This window comes from Mobula birostris, chromosome 12, assembly GCF_030028105.1.
Source record: "Mobula birostris isolate sMobBir1 chromosome 12, sMobBir1.hap1, whole genome shotgun sequence".
In the NCBI taxonomy this organism is placed as follows: Eukaryota; Metazoa; Chordata; class Chondrichthyes; order Myliobatiformes; family Myliobatidae; genus Mobula; species Mobula birostris.
The window spans coordinates 15,775,866-15,800,601 of record NC_092381.1 but is presented as its reverse complement, the minus strand read 5'-3'; the positions used below and the strand labels follow the sequence as shown (position 1 = coordinate 15,800,601).

The window sequence follows — 24,736 nt, the reverse complement described above, 5'->3', positions numbered from 1 at the left end:
CTGATCGAAATACATGTTAGTAGGGAAGTGGTGTTAGGTAAATTGAAGGGATTGAAGGCAGATAAATCCCTAGGGCCAGATGGTCTGCATCCCAGGGTGCTTAAGGAATTAGCCTAAGAAATAGTGGATGCATTAGTGATAATTTTTCAAAACTCGTTAGATTCTGGACTAGTTCCTGAGGATTGGAGGGTGGCAAATGGAACTCCACTTTTTAAAAAAGGAGGGAGAGAGAAACCAGGGAATTATAGACTGGTTAGCCTAACATCGGTGATGGGGAAACTGCTGGAGTCAGTTATCAAGGATGTGATAACAGCACATTTGGAAAGTGGTGAAATCATCGGACAAAGTCAGCATGGATTTGTGAAAGGAAAATCATGTCTGACGAATCTCATAGAATTTTTTGAGGATGTAACTAGTAGAGTGGATAGGGGAGAACCAGTGGATGTGGTATATTTGGATTTTCAGAAGGCTTTTGACAAGGTCCCACACAGGAGATTAGTGTGCAAACTTAAAGCACACGGTATTAGGGGTAAGGTATTGGTGTGGGTGGAGAGTTGGTTAGCAGACAGAAAGCAAAGAGTGGGAATAAACAGGACCTTTTCAGAATGGCAGGCGGTGACTAGTGGGGTACCGCAAGGCTCAGTGCTGGGACCCCAGTTGTTTACAATATATATTAATGACTTGGATGAGGGAATTAAATGCAGCATCTCCAAGTTTGCGGATGACACGAAGCTGGGTGGCAGTGTTAGCTGTGAGGAGGATGCTAAGAGGATGCAGGGTGACTTGGATAGGTTGGGTGAGTCGGCAAATTCATGGCAGATGCAATTTAATGTGGATAAATGTGAAGTTATCCACTTTGGTGGCAAAAATAGGAAAACAGATTATTATCTGAATGGTGGCCGATTAGGAAAAGGGGAGGTGCAACGAGACCTGGGTGTCATTATACACCAGTCATTGAAAGTGGGCATGCAGGTACAGCAGGTGGTGAAAAAGGCGAATGGTATGCTGGCATTTATAGCGAGAGGATTCGAGTACAGGAGCAGGGAGGTACTACTGCAGTTGTACAAGGCCTTGGTGAGACCACACCTGGAGTATTGTGTGCAGTTTTGGTCCCCTAATCTGAGGAAAGACATCCTTGCCATAGAGGGAGTACAAAGAAGGTTCACCAGATTGATTCCTGGGATGGCAGGACTTTCATATGAAGAAAGACTGGATGAACTGGGCTTGTACTCGTTGGAATTTAGAAGATTGAGGGGGGATCTGATTGAAACGTATAAAATCCTAAAGGGATTGGACAGGCTAGATGCAGGAAGATTGTTTCCGATGTTGGGGAAGTCCAGAATGAGGGGTCACAGTTTGAGGATAGAGGGGAAGCCTTTTAGGACCGAGATTAGGAAAAACTTCTTCACACAGAGAGTGGTGAATCTGTGGAATTCTCTGCCACAGGAAACAGTTGAGGCTAGTTCATTGGCTATATTTAAGAGGGAGTTAGGTATGGCCCTTGTGGCTACGGGGATCAGGGGGTATGGAGGGAAGGCTGGGGCGGGGTTCTGAATTGGATGATCAGCCATGATCATAATAAATGGCGGGCAGGCTCGAAGGGCCGAATGGCCTACTCCTGCACCTATTTTCTATGTTTCTATGTTAAATGCTGCAACTGTATCGGTTTCTTACCATCTCTTCTGACAGATTGTTCCAGACATTTACCACCACTTGTGTGAAAGCATGCTCCTCAGATCTCCATGAGACTATAAAATGGGCCATCTGGGCCATCAAGTCTGCCCAGTGAATTTTCCAAAAACCTGTCTTCTCCCTATAACCTTCGACACCCTTAGTGATGAAAAAATATTAATCTCCACTTTAGACAAGCGCAATAATTTAGAATCTACAGCTGTCTGTGACAATGTGTTCCACAGATTCACCACCCTCTGTCTAAAGAAGTCCTCCTCATCTCCATTCCAAACGGACAACCTTGTATTTTGAGTGTGCCCTCTGGTCGTTGTCTCCCCCACTGTTGAAAACATTCTCTCCAAGTCCTCTCTAAATAGGCCTTTCAATATTCAGTATTTTTAGTGAGATCCCTCCTGATTCTTCTGAACTCCGGTGAGTACAGACCCAGAGCCATCGAATGTTCCTCATATAGCCTTAGACTCTCCCAACATAGGAAACATCCTCTCCACATCCATTTGGCAAGCATCAAGTTAGGTAAGTCACCGGGACCGGATGAGATGTACCCAGGCTACTATGAGGGGTGAGGCTGCAGATTGTTGATCCTCTGGCAATGATCTTTGCATCATCAATGGGGACACGAGAGGTTCCAGAGGATTGGAGGGTTGTGGATGTTGTTCCATTATTCAAGAAATGGAGTAAAGATAGCCCAGGAAATTATAGACCAGTGGTTGGTAAGTTAACGGAAAAGATCCTGAGAGACAGGATTTATGAACATTAGGAGAAGTATGATATGATTAAGAATAGTCAGTATGGCTTTGTGAAAGGCAGGTCGTGCCTTATGTATCTGACTGAATTCTTTGAGGATCTGGCTAAACACATTGATGAAGTTAGAGCAATAGATATAGTATATACAGATTTCAGTAAGGCCTTTGACAAGGTACCTCATACAAGGCTTATCAAGAAAGTGAGGAGGCATGGGATTGAAGGGGACATTGCTTTGTGGATCCAGAACTGGCTTGCCTTCAGAAGGCATGGACTGGCTATAGATGGGTCATATTTTGCATGGAGGTCGCTGACCAGTGGTGTGCCTCAGGGATCTGTTCCGGGACCCCTACTCTTCATGATTTTTATAAATGACCTGGATGAGAAAGTGGAAGGATGGGTGATAAATTTCCTGATGATACAATGGTTGGAGGTGTTATGGATAGTGTTGAGGGCTGTCAGAGGTTACAGTGGGACATTGATAGGATGCAAAACTGGGCTGAGAAGTGGCAGATGGTGTTCGACCTAGAAACGTGTGAAGTGGTTCATTTTGGTAGGTCAAATATGATGGCAGAATATAGTATTAATGGTAATACTCTTGGCAGTGTGAAGGAGCAGAGGGATCTTGGGGTCTGAGTCCATAGGACTCTCAAAGCTGCTGCACAGGTCGACTCTGTGATTAAGAAAGCATACGGTGCATTGGCCTTCATCAATCATGGGATTGAGTTTTGGAGCCAAGAGGTAATGTTACAGCTATATAGGAACCTGGTCAGACCCCACTTGGAGTACTGTGCTCAGTTCTGGTCACACCACTACAGGAAGGATGTTAAAACTATAGTAAGGGTGCACAGGAGATTTACAAGGATGTTGCCTGGATTGGGAAGCATGCCTTATGAGAATAGGTTAAGTGAACTCGGCCTTTATTCCTTGGAGCGACGGAGGATGAGAGGAGACCTGATAGAGGTGTATAACGTGATGAGAGGCACTGATCTTGTGGATAGTCAGAGGCTTTTTCCCAGGACTGAAATGGCTAGCACGAGAGGGCACAGATTTAAGCTGCTTGGAAGTAGGTACAGAGGAGATGTCAGGGGTAAGTTTTTTACGCAGAGAGTGGTGAGTGCGTGGAATGGGCTGCCGGCGACGGTGGTGGAAGCGGATATGATAGGGTCTTTTAAGAGATTCCTGGACAGGTACATGGAGCTCAGAAAAATAGATGTCTATGTGTAACCCTGGGAAATTTCTACGGTAACGTTATGTTTGGTACAGCTTTGTGGGCCGAAGGGCCTGAATTATGCTGTAGGTTTTCTATGTTTCTATGTTTCATTGTTCAAAAGAGTACAAAATGTGCAAATATAATAGAGAAAAAAAACATGAGCAACAAATATCAAGGACATGAGATAAAGAGTCCTTGGAATTGAATTCATAGGTTGTGGCAACAGTTCAATGATGGGGTAAGTGATGTTGAGTGGAGTTATTGCATCTGGTTCAAGATCCTGATGGTTGAGGGGTAATAATTGTTTCTGAACCTGGTGCTGTGGGTCCTGAGGATCTTGTATTTTCATCTTGATGGCAGCAGAAAGCCTGGCATGCGTGGTTGGTGTCCCTAATGATGCTGAATTCCTGTGAGAGCGTTCTGTGTAAATTTGCTCAAACTGGGGAGGGCTTTACCTGTGATGGAATGAGCCATATCCACTACTTTTTGTACGAATGCCTGTTCAGGGGTGTTTTGTTTTCATGATACAACCAGTCAATATACTCTCATATAATCTATCAAGATTTCTCCAAGTTTTTGATGTCATGCCAAATCTTTGCAAACTTCTAAGGAAGTAGATTTACTGCACTTACCTGCTGGGCCCCGGACAAATCCTCTGAAATGCTAACCAAGGAATTTAACATTGCTGTGCCTCTCCACTATGATTCCCTGATGAGGACTGGCTCATGGACATCCAGTTTCCTCCTCCTGAAGTCAATAATCAACTCTTTGCTACCTGACATTGAGCGAGAGGTTGTTGTGGCACCACTGAGCCAGATTTTAATCTCCCTCCTCTCTGCTGATTCGTCACGACCTCTGATCTGGCCAATAGTGATATCATCAGCAAACATCAGTATGGTACAGGCATTGTACTTAGCTTCACTGTCATAAGTGTAAAGCAAATGAAACAAGTGTAGTGTGATAAACATAACTGTATATAATAGTCCAATTTGATCTGTAGAATAGAAAGTGTATGACAGTTCACAGATAACGCTCAGTCAATAGAAACTGAATGAACATGACCAAATAATGGACATTGACTGCAATGTTAACAGAAAGTAAAACTAGAAAACTCTGTGGAAACTGAACAGGTCCGTCAGCATCTGTGAAGAGAGAAATAGAGATAACCTTTCAGGTACATAGGAGAATACCTGGGCAGTGCCCTCAATTTCGAGCCGTGCGGTGTGTATGTTCTCTTCTATCTCAAAGTCATTGCTGCTGTATACTTTTCCATTGGGGTCACGTACAAATACTTGTGGTGTGGACATCTCCCAAGTGAACACAAAATGTGTGTTGTTTCCAACAGTTTTATCGATGACAAGTGAATCATTAAACCAACTGTTTTCATCAACTTTTCTTCCTTTACTTTCAAGCTAGAAATGAGGAAATATTATACATTATTACAGAGCACTTAGTACCAGAAGAATAATTTGAAATTAATTCTCTAAGGTAATCAAACCTGGATTGACTGTTGGCTAATGTCACCATCTCCTGATACTAATTCACTGAATGCATCAGTTAGTCCATTTGCGTCCATGTTGTCAGTGGCTGCAAACTGTAAACCTCCTAGTTAATGGAAAAGGAAAAATAATAAATAATTCAGATATTATCCATGGTTTCCTCCTTTATCCCTGTTCAGTCCAATCTTCATTCTAGTTATCCACATACATCACATACATACGTATCTTTTCATATGTATAGAACAACTTGGGGTGTTCCTTAATTTGACTAGCCAAAGCCTTCTTGTGTCCCCTTCCAGCTCTCCTTAGAGCATTTTAAGCTCCTTCCTGGTTACCTTATAAATCTAGAAGTCTGTCTAAACCTTGGTTCCTAAACCTTAAGTAAGCCTTTTTCTTCCTCTTGACTCGATGTTCCACATCTTTTGTTTCTTCAACTTACTATCCTTACCCCGCCTCAATGGAACAATCCTATCCAGAACCCCGTGCAAGTGCTCCTGCCATTGCCTGCGAGGACTTTGTACATTTTCCATGTTTCAGAGTGAGTTTCCTCCAGATGCTGCCATTTCCTCCCACAGTCCAAAGACGTATTGGTTGGTAGGTTAATTGGTCATTGTAAATTGTCCTGTGATTGGGCTAGGGTTAAATGGGGAGTTTGGGTGGTGGCGCGACTCAAAGGCCAGAAGTGCCAATTCTGCACTGTATCTCAATAAATAAAATATATAAATAAGCAACCTCCAGATTACCGTTGTGCATTTCCCTGAGTACTTCTGTTCCCATTTTATGCTCCCAAGCTCCTGCCGAATAGGATCAAAATTCTCCCCTCCCCCAAGTCAGTGGCCTTTCTATTCTGATTGCTCCTAAACTGTCCAAGGTCAGAGGTCAGAGTTGTTGTCGCTCCTTCGAAATTCTGGCCCTCCAAGAGATCTGTCGCCTCACCAGGTACATTACTAGTACCAGATCCAGTATGGCCTCTCCTCCAGCCAGCCTGTTTACATATTGTATCAGTAATCTATTCCAGATGTACTCAACAAATTTTGCCCCATCAAAACTCTTTACGAATCGACCTTGGCTGCCGCCAGTCGTGAGTCCGCGAAGTGCTACTTCTGCGGACTGGAGAAGCACCCCCAGAAATGCTGCCCGGCCCGAGAATCTACCTGCTCCAGCTGCGGAAAGAAGGGCCACTTCGCGAAGGTCTGTAAGTCCAAACCACGAGCGGGATTGAGCAGCACCGTGTGCGATATAGGGGGGTCGCTATCTTGCCTGTCGCCATCTTCCCTGCACGCCGCCACCACGTGCGAGACATGGGGGCCGCCATCTTCCTTGCACGCCGCCACCACTTGCGAGACATGGGGGCGGCCATCTTGGTCGGCGCCACCTCCCACCGTCTATGACCAACAGGTGCTCACGGGGCACCCCGCCGTGCTGGACCAAGACAGCGACCCAACCCTGGCTTCCGTGACCCTCAACCAAAGCGCTCCCCACCAGCTCGCAAGCTCGATGATGGACATCCTGGTGGAGGGGCGCAAGACAAGCTGCCTGTTTGACACAGGCAGCACGGAGAGTTTCATCCACCTGGACACAGTGCAGCATTGCGGACTCATGATATGGCCGGTAAGTCAGAGGGTCACCATGACTTCCGGGTCGCATACAACAGACATCCGGGGGGGGGTTGTGTAGCGACACTAGTGGTGCAGGGCACAGAATATCGGGACTTTAAGTTACTGGTCTTGCCTCAACTGTGTGCCCCTGTGCTGTTGGGGTTGGACTTCCAGAGCCACCTGAAAAGCGTGACAATGAAGTATGATGGGCCCCTCCCACCAATTACTGTCGTAAATCCCCAGTTTTGTAGGGATACATCACACACCTCACTACTGACCACACACACACACACCGACCCGCGCATCCCACCCAACATCATGCCAACTGCCGCACTACTGACGCCACTTGCGGACTCTCCACCCTCAGGATCCCTCCCCCACCGCTGTTCGCCAGCCTGACCCCCGACTGTAAACCCGTGGCAACTAAAAGCAGGAGGTATAGCGCGGGGGACAGAGCTTTCATTGTCGGAGGTGCAGCGGCTGCTCAGGGAGGGGGTCATTGAGGCAAGCACAAGTCCTTGGAGGGCGCAGGTGGTCGTTGTTCGGAACGGGGAGAAGAATAGGATGGTCGTGGACTATAGCCAGACCATCAATAGGTTCACGCAACTTGACGCGTACCCTCTACCCCGCATCGTGGATATGGTCAATCAGATAGCACAGTACAAGGTGTACTCGACCATAGACCTAAAATCCGCTTACCATCAGCTTCCCATCCGCCGGGAGGACCGCCCTTACACTGCCTTCGAGGCGGACGGCAGGCTTTATCAATTCCTGCTCGTCCCCTTTGGTGTCACGAATGGTGTATCTGTCTTCCAGAGGGCAATGGACCGGATGGTGGACCAGTGCCAACTGAAGGCCATGTTCCCATATCTGGATAACATCACCATCTGCGGTCATGACTGGCAGGATCACGACAACAACCTCCAAAAGTTTCTCCAAGCGGCCAAAGCTCTCAATCTCACCTATAACAAGTGTGTATATACACAAGTGTGTACTCGGGACCACCCGACTTGCTATCCTTGGGTGTGTCATGGAGAATGGAGTCATTGGCCCTGACCCCGACCGTATGCGCCTCCTGTTGGAACTCCCTCTTCCCAACACCCTCAGAGCCCTCAAAGTGTGCCTGGGCTTCTTTTCATATTACGCCCAATGGGTCTCTAACTATGCAGACAAGGCCTGCCCCCGGTCAAGTCCACCACATTCCCCCTCTCAGCCGAGGCCCGTGAGGCCTTCAGCCGCATAAAAGGGGACATTGCCAAAGCAGCAATGCATGCGGTGGATGAGGCCATTCCCTTCTAAGTAGAGAGTGACGCCTCCGACTTTGCAGTGACTGCTACCCTCAACCAGGCAGGAAGACCAGTGGTGTTCTTCTCCTGTACTCTTCAAGGCCCTGAACTTTGGCACTCCGCAGTGGAGAAAGAGGCCCAGGCCATAGTGGAAGCTATTAGGCACTGGAGGCACTATCTTGCCGGCAAAAGGTTCACCCTGCTAACTGACCAGCGCTCAGTCGCATTCATGTTTAATAACCAACAGCAGGACAAATCGAAAACGATAAAATTCTGAGGTGGAGAATCGAACTCTCCACCTACAACTATGACATCATGTACTGGCCTGGGAAGCTCAACGAGCCCTCCGAAGCCCTATCCCGGGGAACATGTGCCAGCAGGCAGATCGACCGGCTATACGCCCTACATGTAGAACTTTGCCACCCGGGAGTCACCCGGCTTCTCCACTTTGTGAAAGCCCGGAACCTGCCTTACTTCCTTGAGGAGATCAGGATGATGACCAGGGACTGCCAAGTCTGTGCAGAGTGCAAACCGCACTTCTACCGACCCGAAAAGGCACCACTCAGCAAGGCCACCCGCCCCTTTGAGTGACTGAGTGTTGACTTTAAGGGCCCCCTTCCCTCCACTGACCGCAATGTATATTTTCTTAACATTATCGACGAGTACTCGCAGTTCCCCTTCGCCATCCCCTGCCCTGACACCACTACCACGTCAGTTATAAAAGCCCTGCACAAGCTCTTCACTCTGTTCGGATACCCATGCTATATCCACAGTGACAGAGGGTCCTCGTTTATGAGTGACGAGCTGCGCCAATACCTACTGGCGAGGGGAATTGCAACTAGTAAGACCACGAGCTATAATCCCCAGGGGAATGGACAGGTGGAGAAGGAGAATGGCACAGTGTGGAAAGCCACACTCTTAGCCCTCAGGTCAAAGGGACTGCCGGTCTCCCGCTGGCAGGAGGTCCTTCCCGAGGCACTCCACTCCATCCGCTCCCTGTTAAGCACAGCCACCAATGCCACCCCTCATGAGCGGCTCTTTTCATTTCCCAGAAAGTCGACCACTGGAACCACCCTACCAACTTGGCTGTCATCCTCGGAGCCAGTGCTGCTCTGGAAACATGCGAAGAGCAATACATACTCCCCGATGGTCGAGAGGGTTCACTTACTCCATGTGAACTCCCAGTGTGCCTATGTGGTTTTACCTGATGGGCGGGAGGACACAGTCTCCATCCGTGACCTGGCGCCCGCAGGAGCACCGGCCCCCTACCCTGAACACTCCATGGTGACTGTTGACCCCGTACCCACCAATGTATGTACCTACGAGACACCGCGCACTCCAAACCCTACACAGACACCACACGACACCCCCATACCGGATGCAACGCACACGCACGAAGGATTAACAACGCCTAACGCGCTGGCACTTCAAGTCAAGCCGAAGCCAGCACAGCCGCCGTCGCCGATGCAATCACCACTGGTGCTACGTAGATCACAGCGATGGACTCGACCGCCTGACAGACTTGACCTGTAAATATACTTGTTTTAAATATTGTCAGTCACTTCACCCTGTGGGACTCTTTTTAAAAAAAGGAGGGATGAATGTGGTAAACCATGTATATGTTGTAACTGAGTTAACTGTCTGGACACACCCCTCTGCTGACTGCCCCTGTGACTCCTCCCACAGATCCTGTATAAAGGTGTTTTGCCTTGCCCCTCCCCCTCAGTCCGGGGGCAGACACTCACCTCTATTGAGAGGGTTTGAGTTTCCATCATGGTTAAGCTAAGTCCTCCCACACCTGTGCAGTTTACTGGCAATCCAACTGATAATTGGAAATGCTTCAAACAGTGTTTAAATTTATATTTAGCTGCTAGCAGAGCGGGAGAGGGCGACGAAAATTTGAAAGTGACTATTTTTCTGTATGTAATTGATGAAGGTGCTTTGGACATCTATAACAACTTGCAAATTGATGAGACAACTTTTACGTTGCTCACTCTGATAAGAAAATTGGAGGATCATCACATCTGAGAGATATGTTTTTTTCCCTGTGACCAGAAACAAAATGTTAGCTTTGACCAATACCTAGCTGAGCTTCACACACTGAGTAAATCCTGTGAATTTAGTGATTTGAGAAACTCAGTTGTTAGAGAGGGAATATTTTAAGGAGCTGCACAGGGCTGACACAACAGTGGTGTCAAGAAAACAACCTCTCCCTCAATATCGCAAAAACAAAGGAGCTGGTTGTGATCTACAGGAGGAACGGAGGCAGTCTCACCCCTATTGACATCTATGGATCTAGGGTTGAGAGGGTGAACAGCTTTAAGTTCCTCGGTATACACATCACCAAGGACCACATGTAGTCTGTAAATACCCTCGCATTAGGCTGTGTGGTGAAAAAAACACAACAGTGCCTCTTTCACCTTAGATGGTTGAAGAAGTTTGGCATGAGCCCCCAATTCCTTAGAACTTTCTACAGGGACAGAATTAAGAGCATCCTGACTGGCTGCATCACTGCCTGGTATGGGTACAGTACTTCCCTCAATCGCAGGACTCTGCAGAGAGTGGTGCGGACAGCCCAGCACATCTGTGGATGTGAACTTTCCACTATTCAGGACTTTTACAGAGACAGCTGTGTGGAAAAAGGCCCGAAGGATCATTGGGGACCTGAGGCACCCCAAGCACAAACTGTTCCAGCTGCTACCATCCAGGAGACGGTACCATAGCCTAAAAGCCAGACGCAACAGGCTCCAGGACAGCTCCTTCCACCAGGCCATCAGACTGATTAATGCACGCTGACAATTGTATTTCTATGCTATATTGACTGTTCTGTTGTACATACGATTTATTACAAATTACTATAAATTGCACTTTGCACATTCAGAGGGAGACATAATGTAAAGATATTTACTCTTCATGGATGTGAAGGATGTAAGAAATAGTTAATTCAATTCAATTCAGTGCATGGTGTGAAATCAGAGGAGCAGTGCACAAGGCGTTTCCCAAATCAACAGCAAGGCACAGAGGAAGGCGCAGACTGCAAATGCAGCAGATGTGAGGTAGTCACATCCCAAAGATGTAACCTGCCTATGGGCAGTCCTTCAATAATTGTGGGAAGAAGAATTATTGTGCAAAGTGCTGCAAGGCTGAGGCTACCAAGGGAAAAGGGGACACAGGTGAAGGAAATGGAGGAAGTCTTTGTGATTTTTCTACAGCAGGATTTCTCAGCTGGGGTTCCACAAGAGGTCATAGAACACAGAATAGTACAGCACAGTAGGGGCCCTTTAGCCCACAATGTTGTGCCGACCCTCAAACCCGGCCTCCAATATAAGCCACAAACTTAAATTCCTCCATATACCTGTCTAGTAGTCTCTTAAACTTCACTAGTGTATCTGCCTCCACCATTGACTCAGGCAGTGCATTCCACGCACCAACCACTCTCTGAGTAAAAAATCCTTCCTCTAATATCCCCTTGAACTTTCCACCCCTTACCTTGAAGCCACGTCTTCTTGTATTGAGCAGAGGTGCCCTGGGGAAGAGGCGCTGGCTATCCACTCTATCTATTCCTCTTATTATCTTGTACACCTCTATCATGTCTCCTCTCATGCTCCTTCTCTCCAAAGAGTAAAGCCCTAGCTCCCTTAATCTCTGATCATAATCCAAACTCTCTAAACCAGGCAGCATCCTGGTAAATCTCCTCTGTACTCTTTCCAATGCTTCTACATCCGTCCTATAGTGAGGCAACCAGAACTGGACACAGTACTCCAAGTGTGGCCTAACCAGAGTTTTATAGAGCTGCATCATTACATCGCGACTCTTAAACTCTATCCCTTGACTTATGAAAGCTAACACACCATAAGCTTTCTTAACTACCCTATCCACCTGTGAGGCAACTTTCAGGGATCTGTGGACATGTACCCCCAGATCCCTCTGCTCCTCCACACTACCAAGTATCCTGCCATTTACTTTGCCTTGGAGTTTGTCCTTCCAAAGTGTACCACCTCACACTTCTCCAGGTTGAACTCCATCTGCCACTTCTCAGCCCACTTCTGCATCCTATCAATGTCTCTCTGCAATCTTTGATAATCCTCTACACTATCTACAACACCACCAACCTTTGTGTCGTCTGCAAACTTGCCAACTCACCCTTCTACCCCCCCACATCCAGGTTGTTAATAAAAATCACGAAAAGTAGAGGTCCCAGAACAGATCCTTGTGGGACACCACTAGTCACAATCCTCCAATCCGAATGTACTCCCTCCACCATGACCCTCTGCCTTCTGCAGGCAAGCCAATTCTGAATCCACCTGACCAAACTTCCCTGGATCCCATGCCTTCTGACTTTCTGAATAAGCCTACTGTGTGGAACCTTGTCAAATGCCTTACTAAAATCCATATAGATCACATCTACTGCACTACCCTCATCTATATCCCTGGTCACCTCCTCAGAGAACTCTATCAGGCTTGTTAGACACGATCTGCCCTTCACAAAACCATGCTGACTGTCCCTGATCAGACCATGATTCCCTAAATGCCCATAGATCCTATCTCTAAGAATCTTATCCATCAGCTTTCCCACCACAGACGCAAGGCTCACTGGTCTATAATTACATGGACTATCCCTACTACCTTTTTTGAACAAGGGGACAACATTCGCCTCCCTCCAATCCTCCAGTACCATTCCCGTGGACAACGAAGACATAAAGATCCTAGCCAGAGGCTCAGCAATCTCTTCCCTCACCTCGTGGAGCAGCCTGGGGAATATTCCGTCAGGCCCCAGGGAGTTACCTGTCCTAATGTATTTTAACAACTCCAACACCTCCTCTCCCTTAATATCAACATGCTCCAGAACATCAACTTCACTCATATTGTCCTCACCATCATCAAGTTCTCTCTCATTGGTGAATACCGAAGAAAAGTACTCATTGAGGACCTCGCTCACTTCCACAGCCTCCAGGCATATCTTCCCACCTTTATCTCTAATCAGTCCTACCTTCACTCCTGTCATCCTTTTGTTCTTCACATAATTGAAGAATGGCCTGGGGTTTTCCTTTACCCTACTCACCAAGGCCTTCTCATGCCCCCTTCTTGCTCTTCTCAGCCCCTTCTTAAGCTCCTTTCTTGCTTCCCCATATTCCTCAATAGACCCATCTGATCCTTGCTTCCTAAACCTCATGCTGTCTTTTTCCACCTGACTAGATTTTCCACCTCACTTGTCACCCATGGTTCCTTCACCCTACTAATCTTTATCTTCCTCACCGGGACAAATTTATCCCTAACATCCTGCAAGAGATCTCTGAACATCGACCACATGTTCATAGTACATTTCCCTGCAAAAACTTCATCCCAATTCACACCCGCAAGTTCCAGCCTTATAGCCTCATAATTTGCCCTTCCCCACTTAAAAATTTTCCTGTTCTCTCTGATTTTATCCTTTTCCATGATAATGCTAAAGGCCAGGGAGCAGTGGTCACTGTCCCCCAGATGCACATCCACTGAGAGATCTGTGACCTGACCCGGTTCATTACCTAGTACTAGATCTAGTATGGCATTCCCCCTAGTCGGCCTGTCCACATACTGTGACAGGAATCTGTCCTGGACACACTTAACAAATTCTGCTCCATCTAAACCCTTGGAACTAATCAGGTGCCAATCAATATTAGGGAAGATAAAGTCACCGATGATAACAACCCTGTTATTTTTGCACCTTTCCAAAATCTGCCTCCCAATCTGCTCCTCTGTATCTCTGCTGCTACCAGGGGGCCTATAGAATACTCCCAATAGTGTAACTGCTCCCTTCCTGTTCCTGACTTCCACCCATATTGACTCAAAGGAGGATCCTGCTACATTACCCACCCTTTCTGTAGCTGTAATAGTATCCTTGACCAGTAATGCCACCCGTCCTCCCCTTTTTCTGCCCTCTCTATCCCTTTTAAAGCACTGAAATCCAGGAATATTGAGAATCCATTCCTGCCCTGGTGCCAGCCAAGTCTCTGTAATGGCCACTACATCATAATTCCATGTATGTATAAAAGCTCTCAGTTCATCACCTTTGTTCCTGATGCTTCTTGCATTGAGGTACACACACTTCAGCCCTTCTACCTCATTATCTTTACACCATTTATTCTGTTTCTCTTCCCTCAAAGCCTCTCTGTATGTTAGATCTGGCTTTTCTCCATGCACTTCTTTCACTGCTCTATCGCTCTGGGTCCCATCCCCCTAGCAAATTAGTTTAAACCCTCCTGAACCATGCTAGCAAACCTACCTGCAAGGATATTGCTCCCCCTCGAGTTCATGTGCAACCCATCCAATCTGTACAGGTCCCACCTTCCCCAGAAGAGATCCCAATGATCCAAAAATCTGAAACCCTGCTCCCTGCAGCAACTCCTCAGCCACACATTCAACTGCCATCTCCTCCAATTCTTACCATCACTGTCACGTAGCACTGGCAGCAATCCTGAGAACGTCACCCTTGAGGTCCTGTTCTTCAGCCTTCTGCCTAATTCCCGAAACTCACACTTCAGGACCTCATCCCTCTTCCTGCCTATGTTGTTGGTCCAGCAGAACAACATGAGAGAGGTCTGGAGTGGGATGAGGACCATCACTGGGTTCCGGCAAACTAGCAACAGAGGAGCTGAAGGCAGTGTGGACAGGGCCAACAAACTTAACCTGTTCTTTAACAGATTTGACATTGTGGCCCCTGCCCATCCCCCACATGAGCCACCTGTTGTCGGCCCCCAACCAACACATATTCCACTCTCCCCTCCCACCCCTCCTCACAGTTCCCCACCCTGCTCTCATGACTATACCCCTTCCCCACACGAAACCACCATGGTGGGCTTCACATCTGAACAGGCGAGAAGACAGCTGAAACGTCTCAACCCAAGCAAGGCTGCAGGACCGGATGGTGTCAGTACCAGAATGCTCAAAGCCTGTGCCCCTCAGCTATGTGGAGTACTTCGCCATGTATTCAACCTGAGCCTGAGGCTCTGGAGGGTTCCTGTGCTGTGGAAGACGTCCTGCCTCGTCCCTGTGCCGAAGACGCTGTGCCCCAGTGGCCTCAATGACTACAGACCGGTAGCATTGACCTCCCACATCATGAAGACCCTGGAGAGACTTGTTCTGGAGCTACTCCGGCCTATGGTCAGGCCACACTTAGATCCCCTCCAGTTCGCCTACCAGCCCCGACTAGGAGTTGAGGATGCCATCATCTACCTGCTGAACCGTGTCTACGCCCACCTGGACAAGCCAGTGAGCACTGTGAGGGTCATGTTTTTTGACTTTTCCAGTGCGTTCAACACCATCCGCCTTGCTCTGCTGGGGGAGAAGCTGACAGTGATGCAGGTGGATGCTTTCCTGGTGTCATGGATTCTTGATTACCTGACTGGCAGACCACAGTACGTGTGCTTGCAACACTGTGTGTCCGACAGAGTCATCAGCAGCACTGGGGCACTACAGGAGACTGTCTTGTTTCCCTTTCTCTTCACCATTTACACCTCAGACTTCAACTACTCCACAGAGTCTTGTCATCTTCAGAAGTTTTCTGATGACTCTGCCATAGTTGGATGCATCAGCAAGGGAGATGAGGCTGAGTACAGGGCTACAGTAGGAAACTTTGTCACATGGTGTGAGCAGAATTAGCTACAGCTTAATGTGAAAAAGACTAAGGAGCTGGTGGTAGATCTGAGGAGAGCTAAGGTACCGGTGACCCCTGTTTCCATCCAGGGGGTCAGGGTGGACATGGTGGAGGATTACAGATACCTGGGGATATGAATTGACACTAAACTGGACTGGTCAAAGAACACTGAGGCTGTCTACAAGAAGGTTCAGAGCCGTCTCTATTTCCTGAGGAGACTGAGGTCCTTTAACATCTGCTGGACGATGCTGAGGATGTTCTACGAGTATGTGGTGGCCAGTGCTATCATGTTTGCTGTTGTGTGCTGGGGCAGCAGGCTGAAGGTAGCAGACACCAACAGAATCAATAAACTCATTTGTAAGGCCAGTGATGTTGTGGGGATGGAACTGGACTCTCTCACGGTGGTGACTGAAAAGAGAATGCTGTCCAAGTTGCATGCCATCTTGGACAATGTCTCCCATCCACTACATAGTGTACTGGTTGGGCACAGGAGTACATTCAGCCAGAGACTCATTCCACCGAGATGCAACACAGAGCGTCATAGGAAGTCATTCCTGCCTGTGGCCATCAAACTTTACAACTCCTCCCTTGGAGGGTCAGACACCCTGAGCAAATAGGCTGGCCCTGGACTTATTTCCTGGCATAATTTACATATTACTATTTAACTATTTATGGTTTTATTACTATTTATTATTTATGGTGCAACTGTAACGAAAACCAATTTCCCCCGGGATCGGTAAAATATGACTATGACTATGACAACATGTATCACGACTTCTAGTTGCTTTACCTCTCATACCAGGATGTCATGCACCCGGTCAGAGACATCCCGGACCCTGGCACCCAGGAGGCAACAAACCATGCGGGTGTCCTTCTCACGTCCACAAAATCTCCTGTCTGCTGCTCTGACTATAGAGTCTCCAATGATGACAGCTCTTCTCTTCTCCATCCCACCCTTCTGCACCACAGGGTCAGACTCAGTGCCGGAGGCCCTGCCACCGTGGCTCACACCTGGTCGGTTGTCTGCGCCAGCAGTATCCAGGACAGCCAACTTATTATTCAGGGGAATGGCTAAAGGGGTGCTCTGCACTACCTGTCTGCTCACCGTCGCTTCCCTCCCTCTGACTGACACCCAACGACCTGCTTCCGACAGCCTCAGTGTGACTACCTCCCTGTAGCTCTCATCTATGACTGCCTCATTCTCCCTTATGAGTCAAAGGTCATCCAGTGGCTGCTCCAGATTCCTTACACGGTCTTCCAGATCGCCCAGCCGTATGCATTCCTGGCAGATGTGACTCTGCGGGAGAGGGGAGTTCCCCCAAGACTGCCACACCTCACATGAGAGGCACATCACTGTCTCAGGAGGTATTGTAAAGACTAATTGCAAGCAAGCTTGTCTTCCGCCTCTTCTCGTTGAAGCCTCTCAACTCAAAGCCTCAAAGCTCCACTCCTTCACTGGCCCACTCACTCACTGGCCACTTTCCACAGGTCACTAGGGGTTCTGCAACAGTTAGTGATTTATAATAATAAAATCATTTTTGAACTTTGCGCGATGTGCAATGCTAGCACTTGCAGTGGTGGGCAGTTACCAAATAGCCCCGTTAGCAATCTCATTAGGTCTCCAGCCCAGTATGGCAGTGCTCAGTAGGACCACGTTTGAGTCCTCTCCCTTCCGAATTACCTTCCCCAAATTCCCCTTACGTGCCACTGACTGACTTATGGGAGCAAACAAACTCTACTGGTGTAGTGAAAAATTGCAGCGAGATTTTCATTCTAAAGATGGTCCAATGTTGTGATTTGGCTGCAGTTTTCAGCTTCTTACCTGTGTGAACAAGCTTTTTCTTCTTTATCAAGTATCAAGAGCAAGGATATAAATTGTCTTATTTCAGCTGAAGGTGAAATCTGTGTGTGCTTATCTCAAGTTTGATCCAGAATTGAATACTTGTGCAGCAAGAAACAAGCACAGGTTTCACATGTTCACCCTATCTTTAAGCCTGATCATGTCACTGAGTAAAAAAATGTTTTTTTGAAGTCTTGTATAAAATTCTGTGTTTTAGGCTATATTTTTATTCATATGGCTTTGGCTTATGGTTTTCAGTAAGTTTAATATTCAACATTGTGAATCAATTTTCATGTTGTAAATAACATTGATTAAAATCAATTTACAACCTTTACTTAAATTAAATCTATGGAGCCTCCCTTTAGAAAAATAAAATTCCATTTTGTCTTAAGCCAATTCCTTAACAGAAATTTATTATGTTTGCCTTAAAAGTTTTTAAAATTTATGGAAAGAAAGAGATGAATTTCAAGAAAGGTAAGCTAAGCTTATCTGCCAGTTTCAACCTCTCACTGCTTTGCGCAGAATTTCCTGCTTGTTTCAAAAAGGCAACAATTATACCAGTGCCTAAAAAGAATAATATGAGCTGTCTTAATGACTATCGCCCAGTAGCACTCACATCTACAGTGATGAAATGCTGTAAGAGGTTGTCCATGACTAGACTGAATTCCTGTCTCAGCAAGGGCCTGGACCCATTGTAGCTTGCCTTTCGCCACAATAGGTCAACTGCATGTGCTATCTCAATGGCTCTTCACACGGCCTTAGACTACCTGGACAATAAAAACACCTATGTCAGGATGCTGTTGATCAACTATGGTTCAGCATTTAACACCATCATTCCAAAAATCCTGATTGGTAAGCTACAGAACCTGGGCCCCTGTATCTCCCTCTGCAATTGGATCCTCGACTTCCTAACCGGAAGACCACAATCTGTGCGGATTGGTGATAATATCTCTTCCTCACTGACGATCACCACTGATGCACCTCAGGGGTGTGAGCTAAACTCACTGATCTACTCTCTCTATACCCATGCCTGTGTGGCTAGGCATAGCTCAAATAGTATCTGTAAATTTGCTGATGATACAACCATTGCTAGTAGAATTTCAGATCGAAAGGAGAGGGCGTACAGGCGTGAGATATACTGACCAGTAGGGTGGTGTTGCAGCAACAACCTTGCACTCAAGGTCAGAAAGACGAAAGAGCTGATTGAGGGCTTCAGGGTGGGTAAAACGAAGGAATACATAACAATCCTCAAGAAGAGATCAGAAGTGGAGAGTGAGCAGTTTCAAGTTCTTGGGTGTCAAGATCTCTGAGGACCTAATCTTCTCCCAACACACAGTATCGATGAAGTAATTAAGAAGGCAAGACAGCTACTATACATCATTTGGAGTTTGAAGGGATTTTGTATGTCAACAGAAACACTCATAAAACTTCTATAAATGTACCATGGAGAGCATTCTGACAAGCTGCATCACTGCACAGGACCAAAAGACACTGCAGAGAGGCATAAGTTAGGTCGGCTCTGTCTTGAATACTAGTCAACAAAGTAACCCAGGCATCTTCAAGGAGTGGTGTCTCAGAAAGGCAGCGTTCAGCACCCAGGGCATGCCCTTTTCTCACTGTTACCATCAGGTAGGAGGTACAGAATCCTGAAGGCACACACTCAATGAATCAGGAACAGCTTCTTCCCCTCTGCCATCCAATTCCTAAATGGACATAGAATCCATGAACACAACCCATTGTTTTAATATATATTATTTCTGTTTTTGCATGATTTTTAATCTATTCAATATCTGTATACTGTAATTGATTGATTGATTTTTCTTTTCTATTTTATATTGTATTGAACTACTGTTGCTAAGTTAACAAATTTCACAAAAATAGGCCAGTGATAATAAACTTGATTCTGATTCTGTTTTTTTTCAAGAAAGTTTGGCTAAAAAATCATTCTCCACTCAAAAGAGTATTGACAGTTATTTTTCGATTTTTATATCTACAACTTAATGATCACGCTAACATACCGTGAGCTATAGATACAATAATATTTACCCAGGGGTTCCCTGAAACCTGAACATTTTTTCAAGGGTTCCCTGAAGACAACAAAGTTGAGAAAGGCTGCTCTAGAAGATACATGAAGGGCATCTTGGTGTGGAAAAATGTAAACAGAGCTCATGAAGTGATGTACTGGCCAAGAATGAATGAAGATGTCAGCCAGACCATTGCTTCATGTGAAATATGTCTTAGCTCCAAACCAAAGTAGCAAGCAGAACCACTTACATGACATCCTGTACCAGACAGGCCATACTGTACTTCAAAGTTACAGTGGATTTCTCTCGTTGTAATGGGAAGCATCATATTGCTATAACAGACCACTTCTCCAATTACCCAGAGGTTGCAATACTGAAAGCAACATCCAGTAAAGCCAACATTGTTTTCCTGAAAAAGTATTTGCAAGGCATGGAGTTCAATGTGAAGTAGTATCAGACAATGGTTCACAATTTTTGAGTTGTGAATTTGAGTCCTTTGCCAACGTTTGTTGGTTTTGACATACAAACTCAAGCCCACCTCACTCAAAATCCAATGGCCTGGCAAATAGTTCAGTCAAGGTTGTGAAGGTCTTCATGAAGAAAGCACAAAATGGATGAGAGGATTTCTGTAAGACTAATGTTTTACAGAAGTGCACGACTACAGAATGGCCTTTCACCAGTCCAAATGCTAATGGGTCAATGCATATGCACTAATCCTCCAGTCAATAAAAACCTGTTGACACCTAGAGAAGCACACAAGGTTAAATTGGCTAAAGTGAAAGAGAAAGAAAAACAGCAGCAGTATCACAACAAGACTGCGAAAAGTGTACTAGTCCTGAAGCCTGAACATCAAGTGCGAATCCAAGATCACGATTCTGGCACATGGTCCATGCAAGGATATGTGCAAGAAGAAGTAGCTCCACATTCTTACCAGATCCAAATGGAGCAGGGGACACCTCTGAGAAGGAGCTACATGGATGTACAAGCTCCAACCCATAGCTGTGACACATTACCTGTCAATACATCAAAGGGGCCAGCATATCCAGAAAGTGAACATGTTGGTCAGAGTTCTCAGAAAGACACAAATATTAATAAGCAAATGCAAGCAACATACATGTGGAAACAAATAGTAGACCAAAAAACATCATCAAGTCACCTCAGAGACTGATTGAAAGTTGATGAGTGGACAGAGGTCTGTTGTTGTTCATTACAATGGTGAACAGTTGAAAATTCAAAAAAAAAGGACAGATTGGCTACGGAATGTAGATAATTTTGTTGGAAAGGTTTATTGTTCCTTGCAGGTTTATAAGGACTTAGTATTGTGTTTGTTTTTGTTTCTTTGGGTGGGGGGGTGGGGGAAGATGTGCTATTATTTGTGCATAATGAAGAATTTCAGTTCAGTTCCATTTGAGCATGGCGAGCAGCTCACCCGGAACCAGAGGTGACGACGGTGATGGGTTTGAGAGCGCGCAGTGTTGAGCAGTTCAGTAACAAAATGTTCTAATGACAGCCTACGCCATTTGTCTTTACTAAGCCCAGCATAACATATACCACTGAGCACTACCACTGCCCTTGCAATAAACTAGCAGAGTTGAGGAAAAAGGTAAAATGTTACCTTGCTTTCCCAGTTGCTGCTCACCCAACTCACTGAATCCTGGTGTTCACTAAAGCCAGCACTTTAACCTAATGACAGCACTGCACCATTATACACTGAAAGACTGACAAACAAACAGAGAAAGCTGTCCATTTGGCCAGAAGATCCATTTTATTTAAGTGGAAAGATTTTCCTCCCCTGACTACACTTCAATGGTTTTCTCAAACCATAGCTTGTTTAAACCTAGAAAAAATCAGGAGTAGCATAGTTAATTCCTCAATTAAATTTGAGGAAACTTGGGAGTACTTTATTCAATATTTCCATACATATGACTTAAGTTGATTTTCCTTTTGAATCCTTTTTCAATGGGAGTGTAGGACAGAATAATTATAATTGACAAGTTATGGCAGCCCAATTTTTTTCTGTTTTGTTTTCTGTTTAGTTTGGGGGGGGGGGTTATTTTTTTTTGTTTTTTTTCTTGAACAAATCTTTTGAACATATTTTCGGTTTCAATTATTAAGAGATCGGGAGGACCTGTCTGGATATGATATTTTAAACTTATGTTTGTATATATTATTGTAATCCTGTTCTCTTGCTATTGTTATTATTGATATGTTCATTTAACTGATTATAATGCAATAAAAAGATTTGAAAGGAAAGAAAGCTGTCCATTTTATCCAAGAATCTCAGTTTCCAGTTGAGGGATCAGGTTGGATAAATCGATCTATGTATCTGTTTGGAATGTCTAAAGATGTGTCCTCAGCATAATGTAGATTGTGACACTGTCCTAAGTATGTAGTTGCTTTGAGTTGCTGTATTGTTTACAGCTGGTTAAATGGGAAAAAAAATTCTTCATCTCCACAACTCTATTCTACCATTGTCTAGCCATTTGATTATAAAACCTCACTGAATGTTTGGGTCCAAGGCATTGTCCATGCATCAGGGTTAGCATTCTGTGGTTTCTCTGAGTAGTACCAAGGATTATAGATTTGAAGAAATTAAGGGCAGGGAGCTCAGGTAATAAGATGGTAAAGCTGCCGAACTGATCATTTACACACATCAGCCAAAAGCTCACCCCATCACTGAGTGAATGCTGTCTCTTAGTCCAACAGGAATGTTAAACCCACTTCAACATTTTGCAAAAATTTGAAACAAATTGTTTCTACACACATACAGTAAATGAAAGTGAAATATTATAGACAAAAAATTGCACGGTTCCCACTCTGAGGCCTCTCGTCAAGCATCAATGTTGAACTTTAATGGCCATATACATTTACGTATCTTAGGAGTTTGCTGTGGTGTGTTGCTCAGGGCACAAAATGCACCAAAAAACAACATTCAACAATTATAACAAATAATGAATTATATAAAGTAAAGAATTATATATAACTAAGAATGCTAATGAAGTTAGAGGTTAAAAGATGGGAATGGAATAAAATATGCATAAATAAATAAATATCAGAATGCATTTACAATGTCACTCTCTTATTACCCTATCTACACAATTCATCGAATGGCCTGATCATAAAGACCTTACCTCATTCATGCTTTTTGAAACGTCAAGGACTAAGCAAAGCACACGTTCCTTGGCCTGTAGAAGTGTGAACGTTGGGATGGTTGAACCAGTGTGCGACGAAGAAATGTTCCTGAAATCTTCCGAGTGGCTGATCACATCCCAAGTGCTCCTGTAATTACACATAGTGTTCTGCATGTTGGGTGCTTCTGTATTGTGGGTCTTGTCAGTGCAGAATTCAGCTGCCTAGAAAAAAATATAATATGTTAAAGAGCTGAGTAGCTAAAAGCAGGTCCTCATCTGAAGGTTACAATTGATCTCTGAGAGCTATATCAAAGAGTAGCTGGGGGATAATTCCTAGTTTATACCTAATAGTTATCCTTCAATCAACAACACAAACAGGTTATCTGATCAAAGACAAAAATGTGCCTTATGAACTACCAAGTCAATGCAGATTTTTTTTGCCCTTCTACACTGATACCATTTGTTCCCATCTGAGCCGTACATGTCGAACACTGGGTGTATTTATAGGCATTTGATTGATAGGTATTTAATTAGTAAAGGCATCAAAGGCTGTAGGGAGAAGGCAGGAGAATGGGGTTGAGAGGGGAAAAAAATCAGCCATGATTAAATTGCAGAGCAAAGCAAGTGGGTCAAATGGCCAAATTCTACTCCTATGTCTTAAGGTCCTATTGGATTTCCCAAAATGTTAAGGATTGTGAGTCATGGAAAATCCTCTTTGACAAAGCAAAAGATGCTCTGTTGTGAATAAGGATATTGCCTGGATTGGACTATACTAACCAACATGTAGGGTGGCACTGTTGCGTAGCAGTTAGTGCAATGTTATTACAGTGCCAGTGACCGAGGTTCAATTCATGCTATTGTCTTTAAAGAGTTTGTATGTTCCTGATATAAACCTGATTCTGAAGCAGCAGAATTCAGGCTGGCCTGGGATATTGCCTTGACGATGCTCTGCAGTGATCAACTGTAACTAATACAATGAGCTGTAGGTAGAAAATTTCATCATCAGTTTGGAAAGCAGTCCGGTGTCTCCACTTACATTCTTCAGTCCTTGATTATACATTATTGAAGATGATGTATTCTGGTTCTTCTCTGGATAAAATGCACAATGTCCATCTGGCAATCCTGTCTTTTTATTAATGGTACAGTCGAAACAGTCACCTTCACTACAATCTTTAACCAGTCCTTCTACTTCCTTTGAACACCTGAAAGTCCAACGACAAAAATAAATCAGATTTGTTTCTGAATGACAGTTCTATCATTAACCATTGAGTAATTGTATGCCAGCTTTATAGAACAGGCCGAGAACTGGAATTTCCTTCAGGTGGGAGGTATACATAGAACACAGGAGAGCTCAGCACAGGAACGGGCACTTCAGCACACATTGTCACTGCCAAACATGATGCCAAGCTAAACAAATGCCATCTGTCTGCACATGATCTCTATTCCCTCCAATGCCCACCTGTCCAAATGCCTCTCCAAGATCACTATTGTATCTGCTTCTACCAGTTTCCCAGTACGGTATTCCAGGCATTTAACATTCTCTGTGTAAAAAATCTTAACTCGCACATTTCCTTTAAACTTGCTTTGTCTAATCTTAAATGTGTACTCTCTATCACCCTGGGAAAAGGCTGACAATCTACCTTATCTATGCAGCACACACACAAAATGCTTCAGGAACTCAGCAGGCCAGGCAGCATCTATGAACGAATATGAACAGTTGATGTTTCTTCATCATGTTCAATAAAGCTGTCCCATAAGATGATATGACCATAAGACATAGGGGCAGAATTAGGCCGTGTGGCCCATCAAGCCTGCTCCACTATTCTATCCTGGCTTATTTATTATCCTTCTCAACCCATTCTCCTGTTTTCTCCCCATAACTTTTGATGTTCTGAGTAGTTGAGAACTTATCAACCTTCATCTTAAACATACCCAATGACTTTACCTTCAAAGGTGCCTGTGGCAATGAATTCCACAGATTCACCACCTTCTGGCTAAAGGGACTCCTATATATCTCTATTCTAAAGGGACATTCTAATTTCATGGCAGCACACACAAATGCTGAGAAACTCAGCAGGC

The 24,736-nt window shown here is 45.2% G+C and overlaps 1 protein-coding gene across 1 annotated transcript in view; it reads right to left on the bottom strand.

Annotated features, from left to right (window-relative positions):
• The window catches only part of LOC140206437 (calcium-activated chloride channel regulator 1-like), a 52,413-nt gene that overhangs the window by 17,997 nt on the left and 9,680 nt on the right, over positions 1 to 24,736 (bottom strand). The window contains 5 exon segments of the mRNA XM_072274805.1: positions 4,837 to 5,058; positions 5,145 to 5,251; positions 20,458 to 20,539; positions 22,658 to 22,879; positions 23,694 to 23,859. Of these exon segments, the coding sequence (XP_072130906.1) occupies positions 4,837 to 5,058; positions 5,145 to 5,251; positions 20,458 to 20,539; positions 22,658 to 22,879; positions 23,694 to 23,859 (799 nt within the window).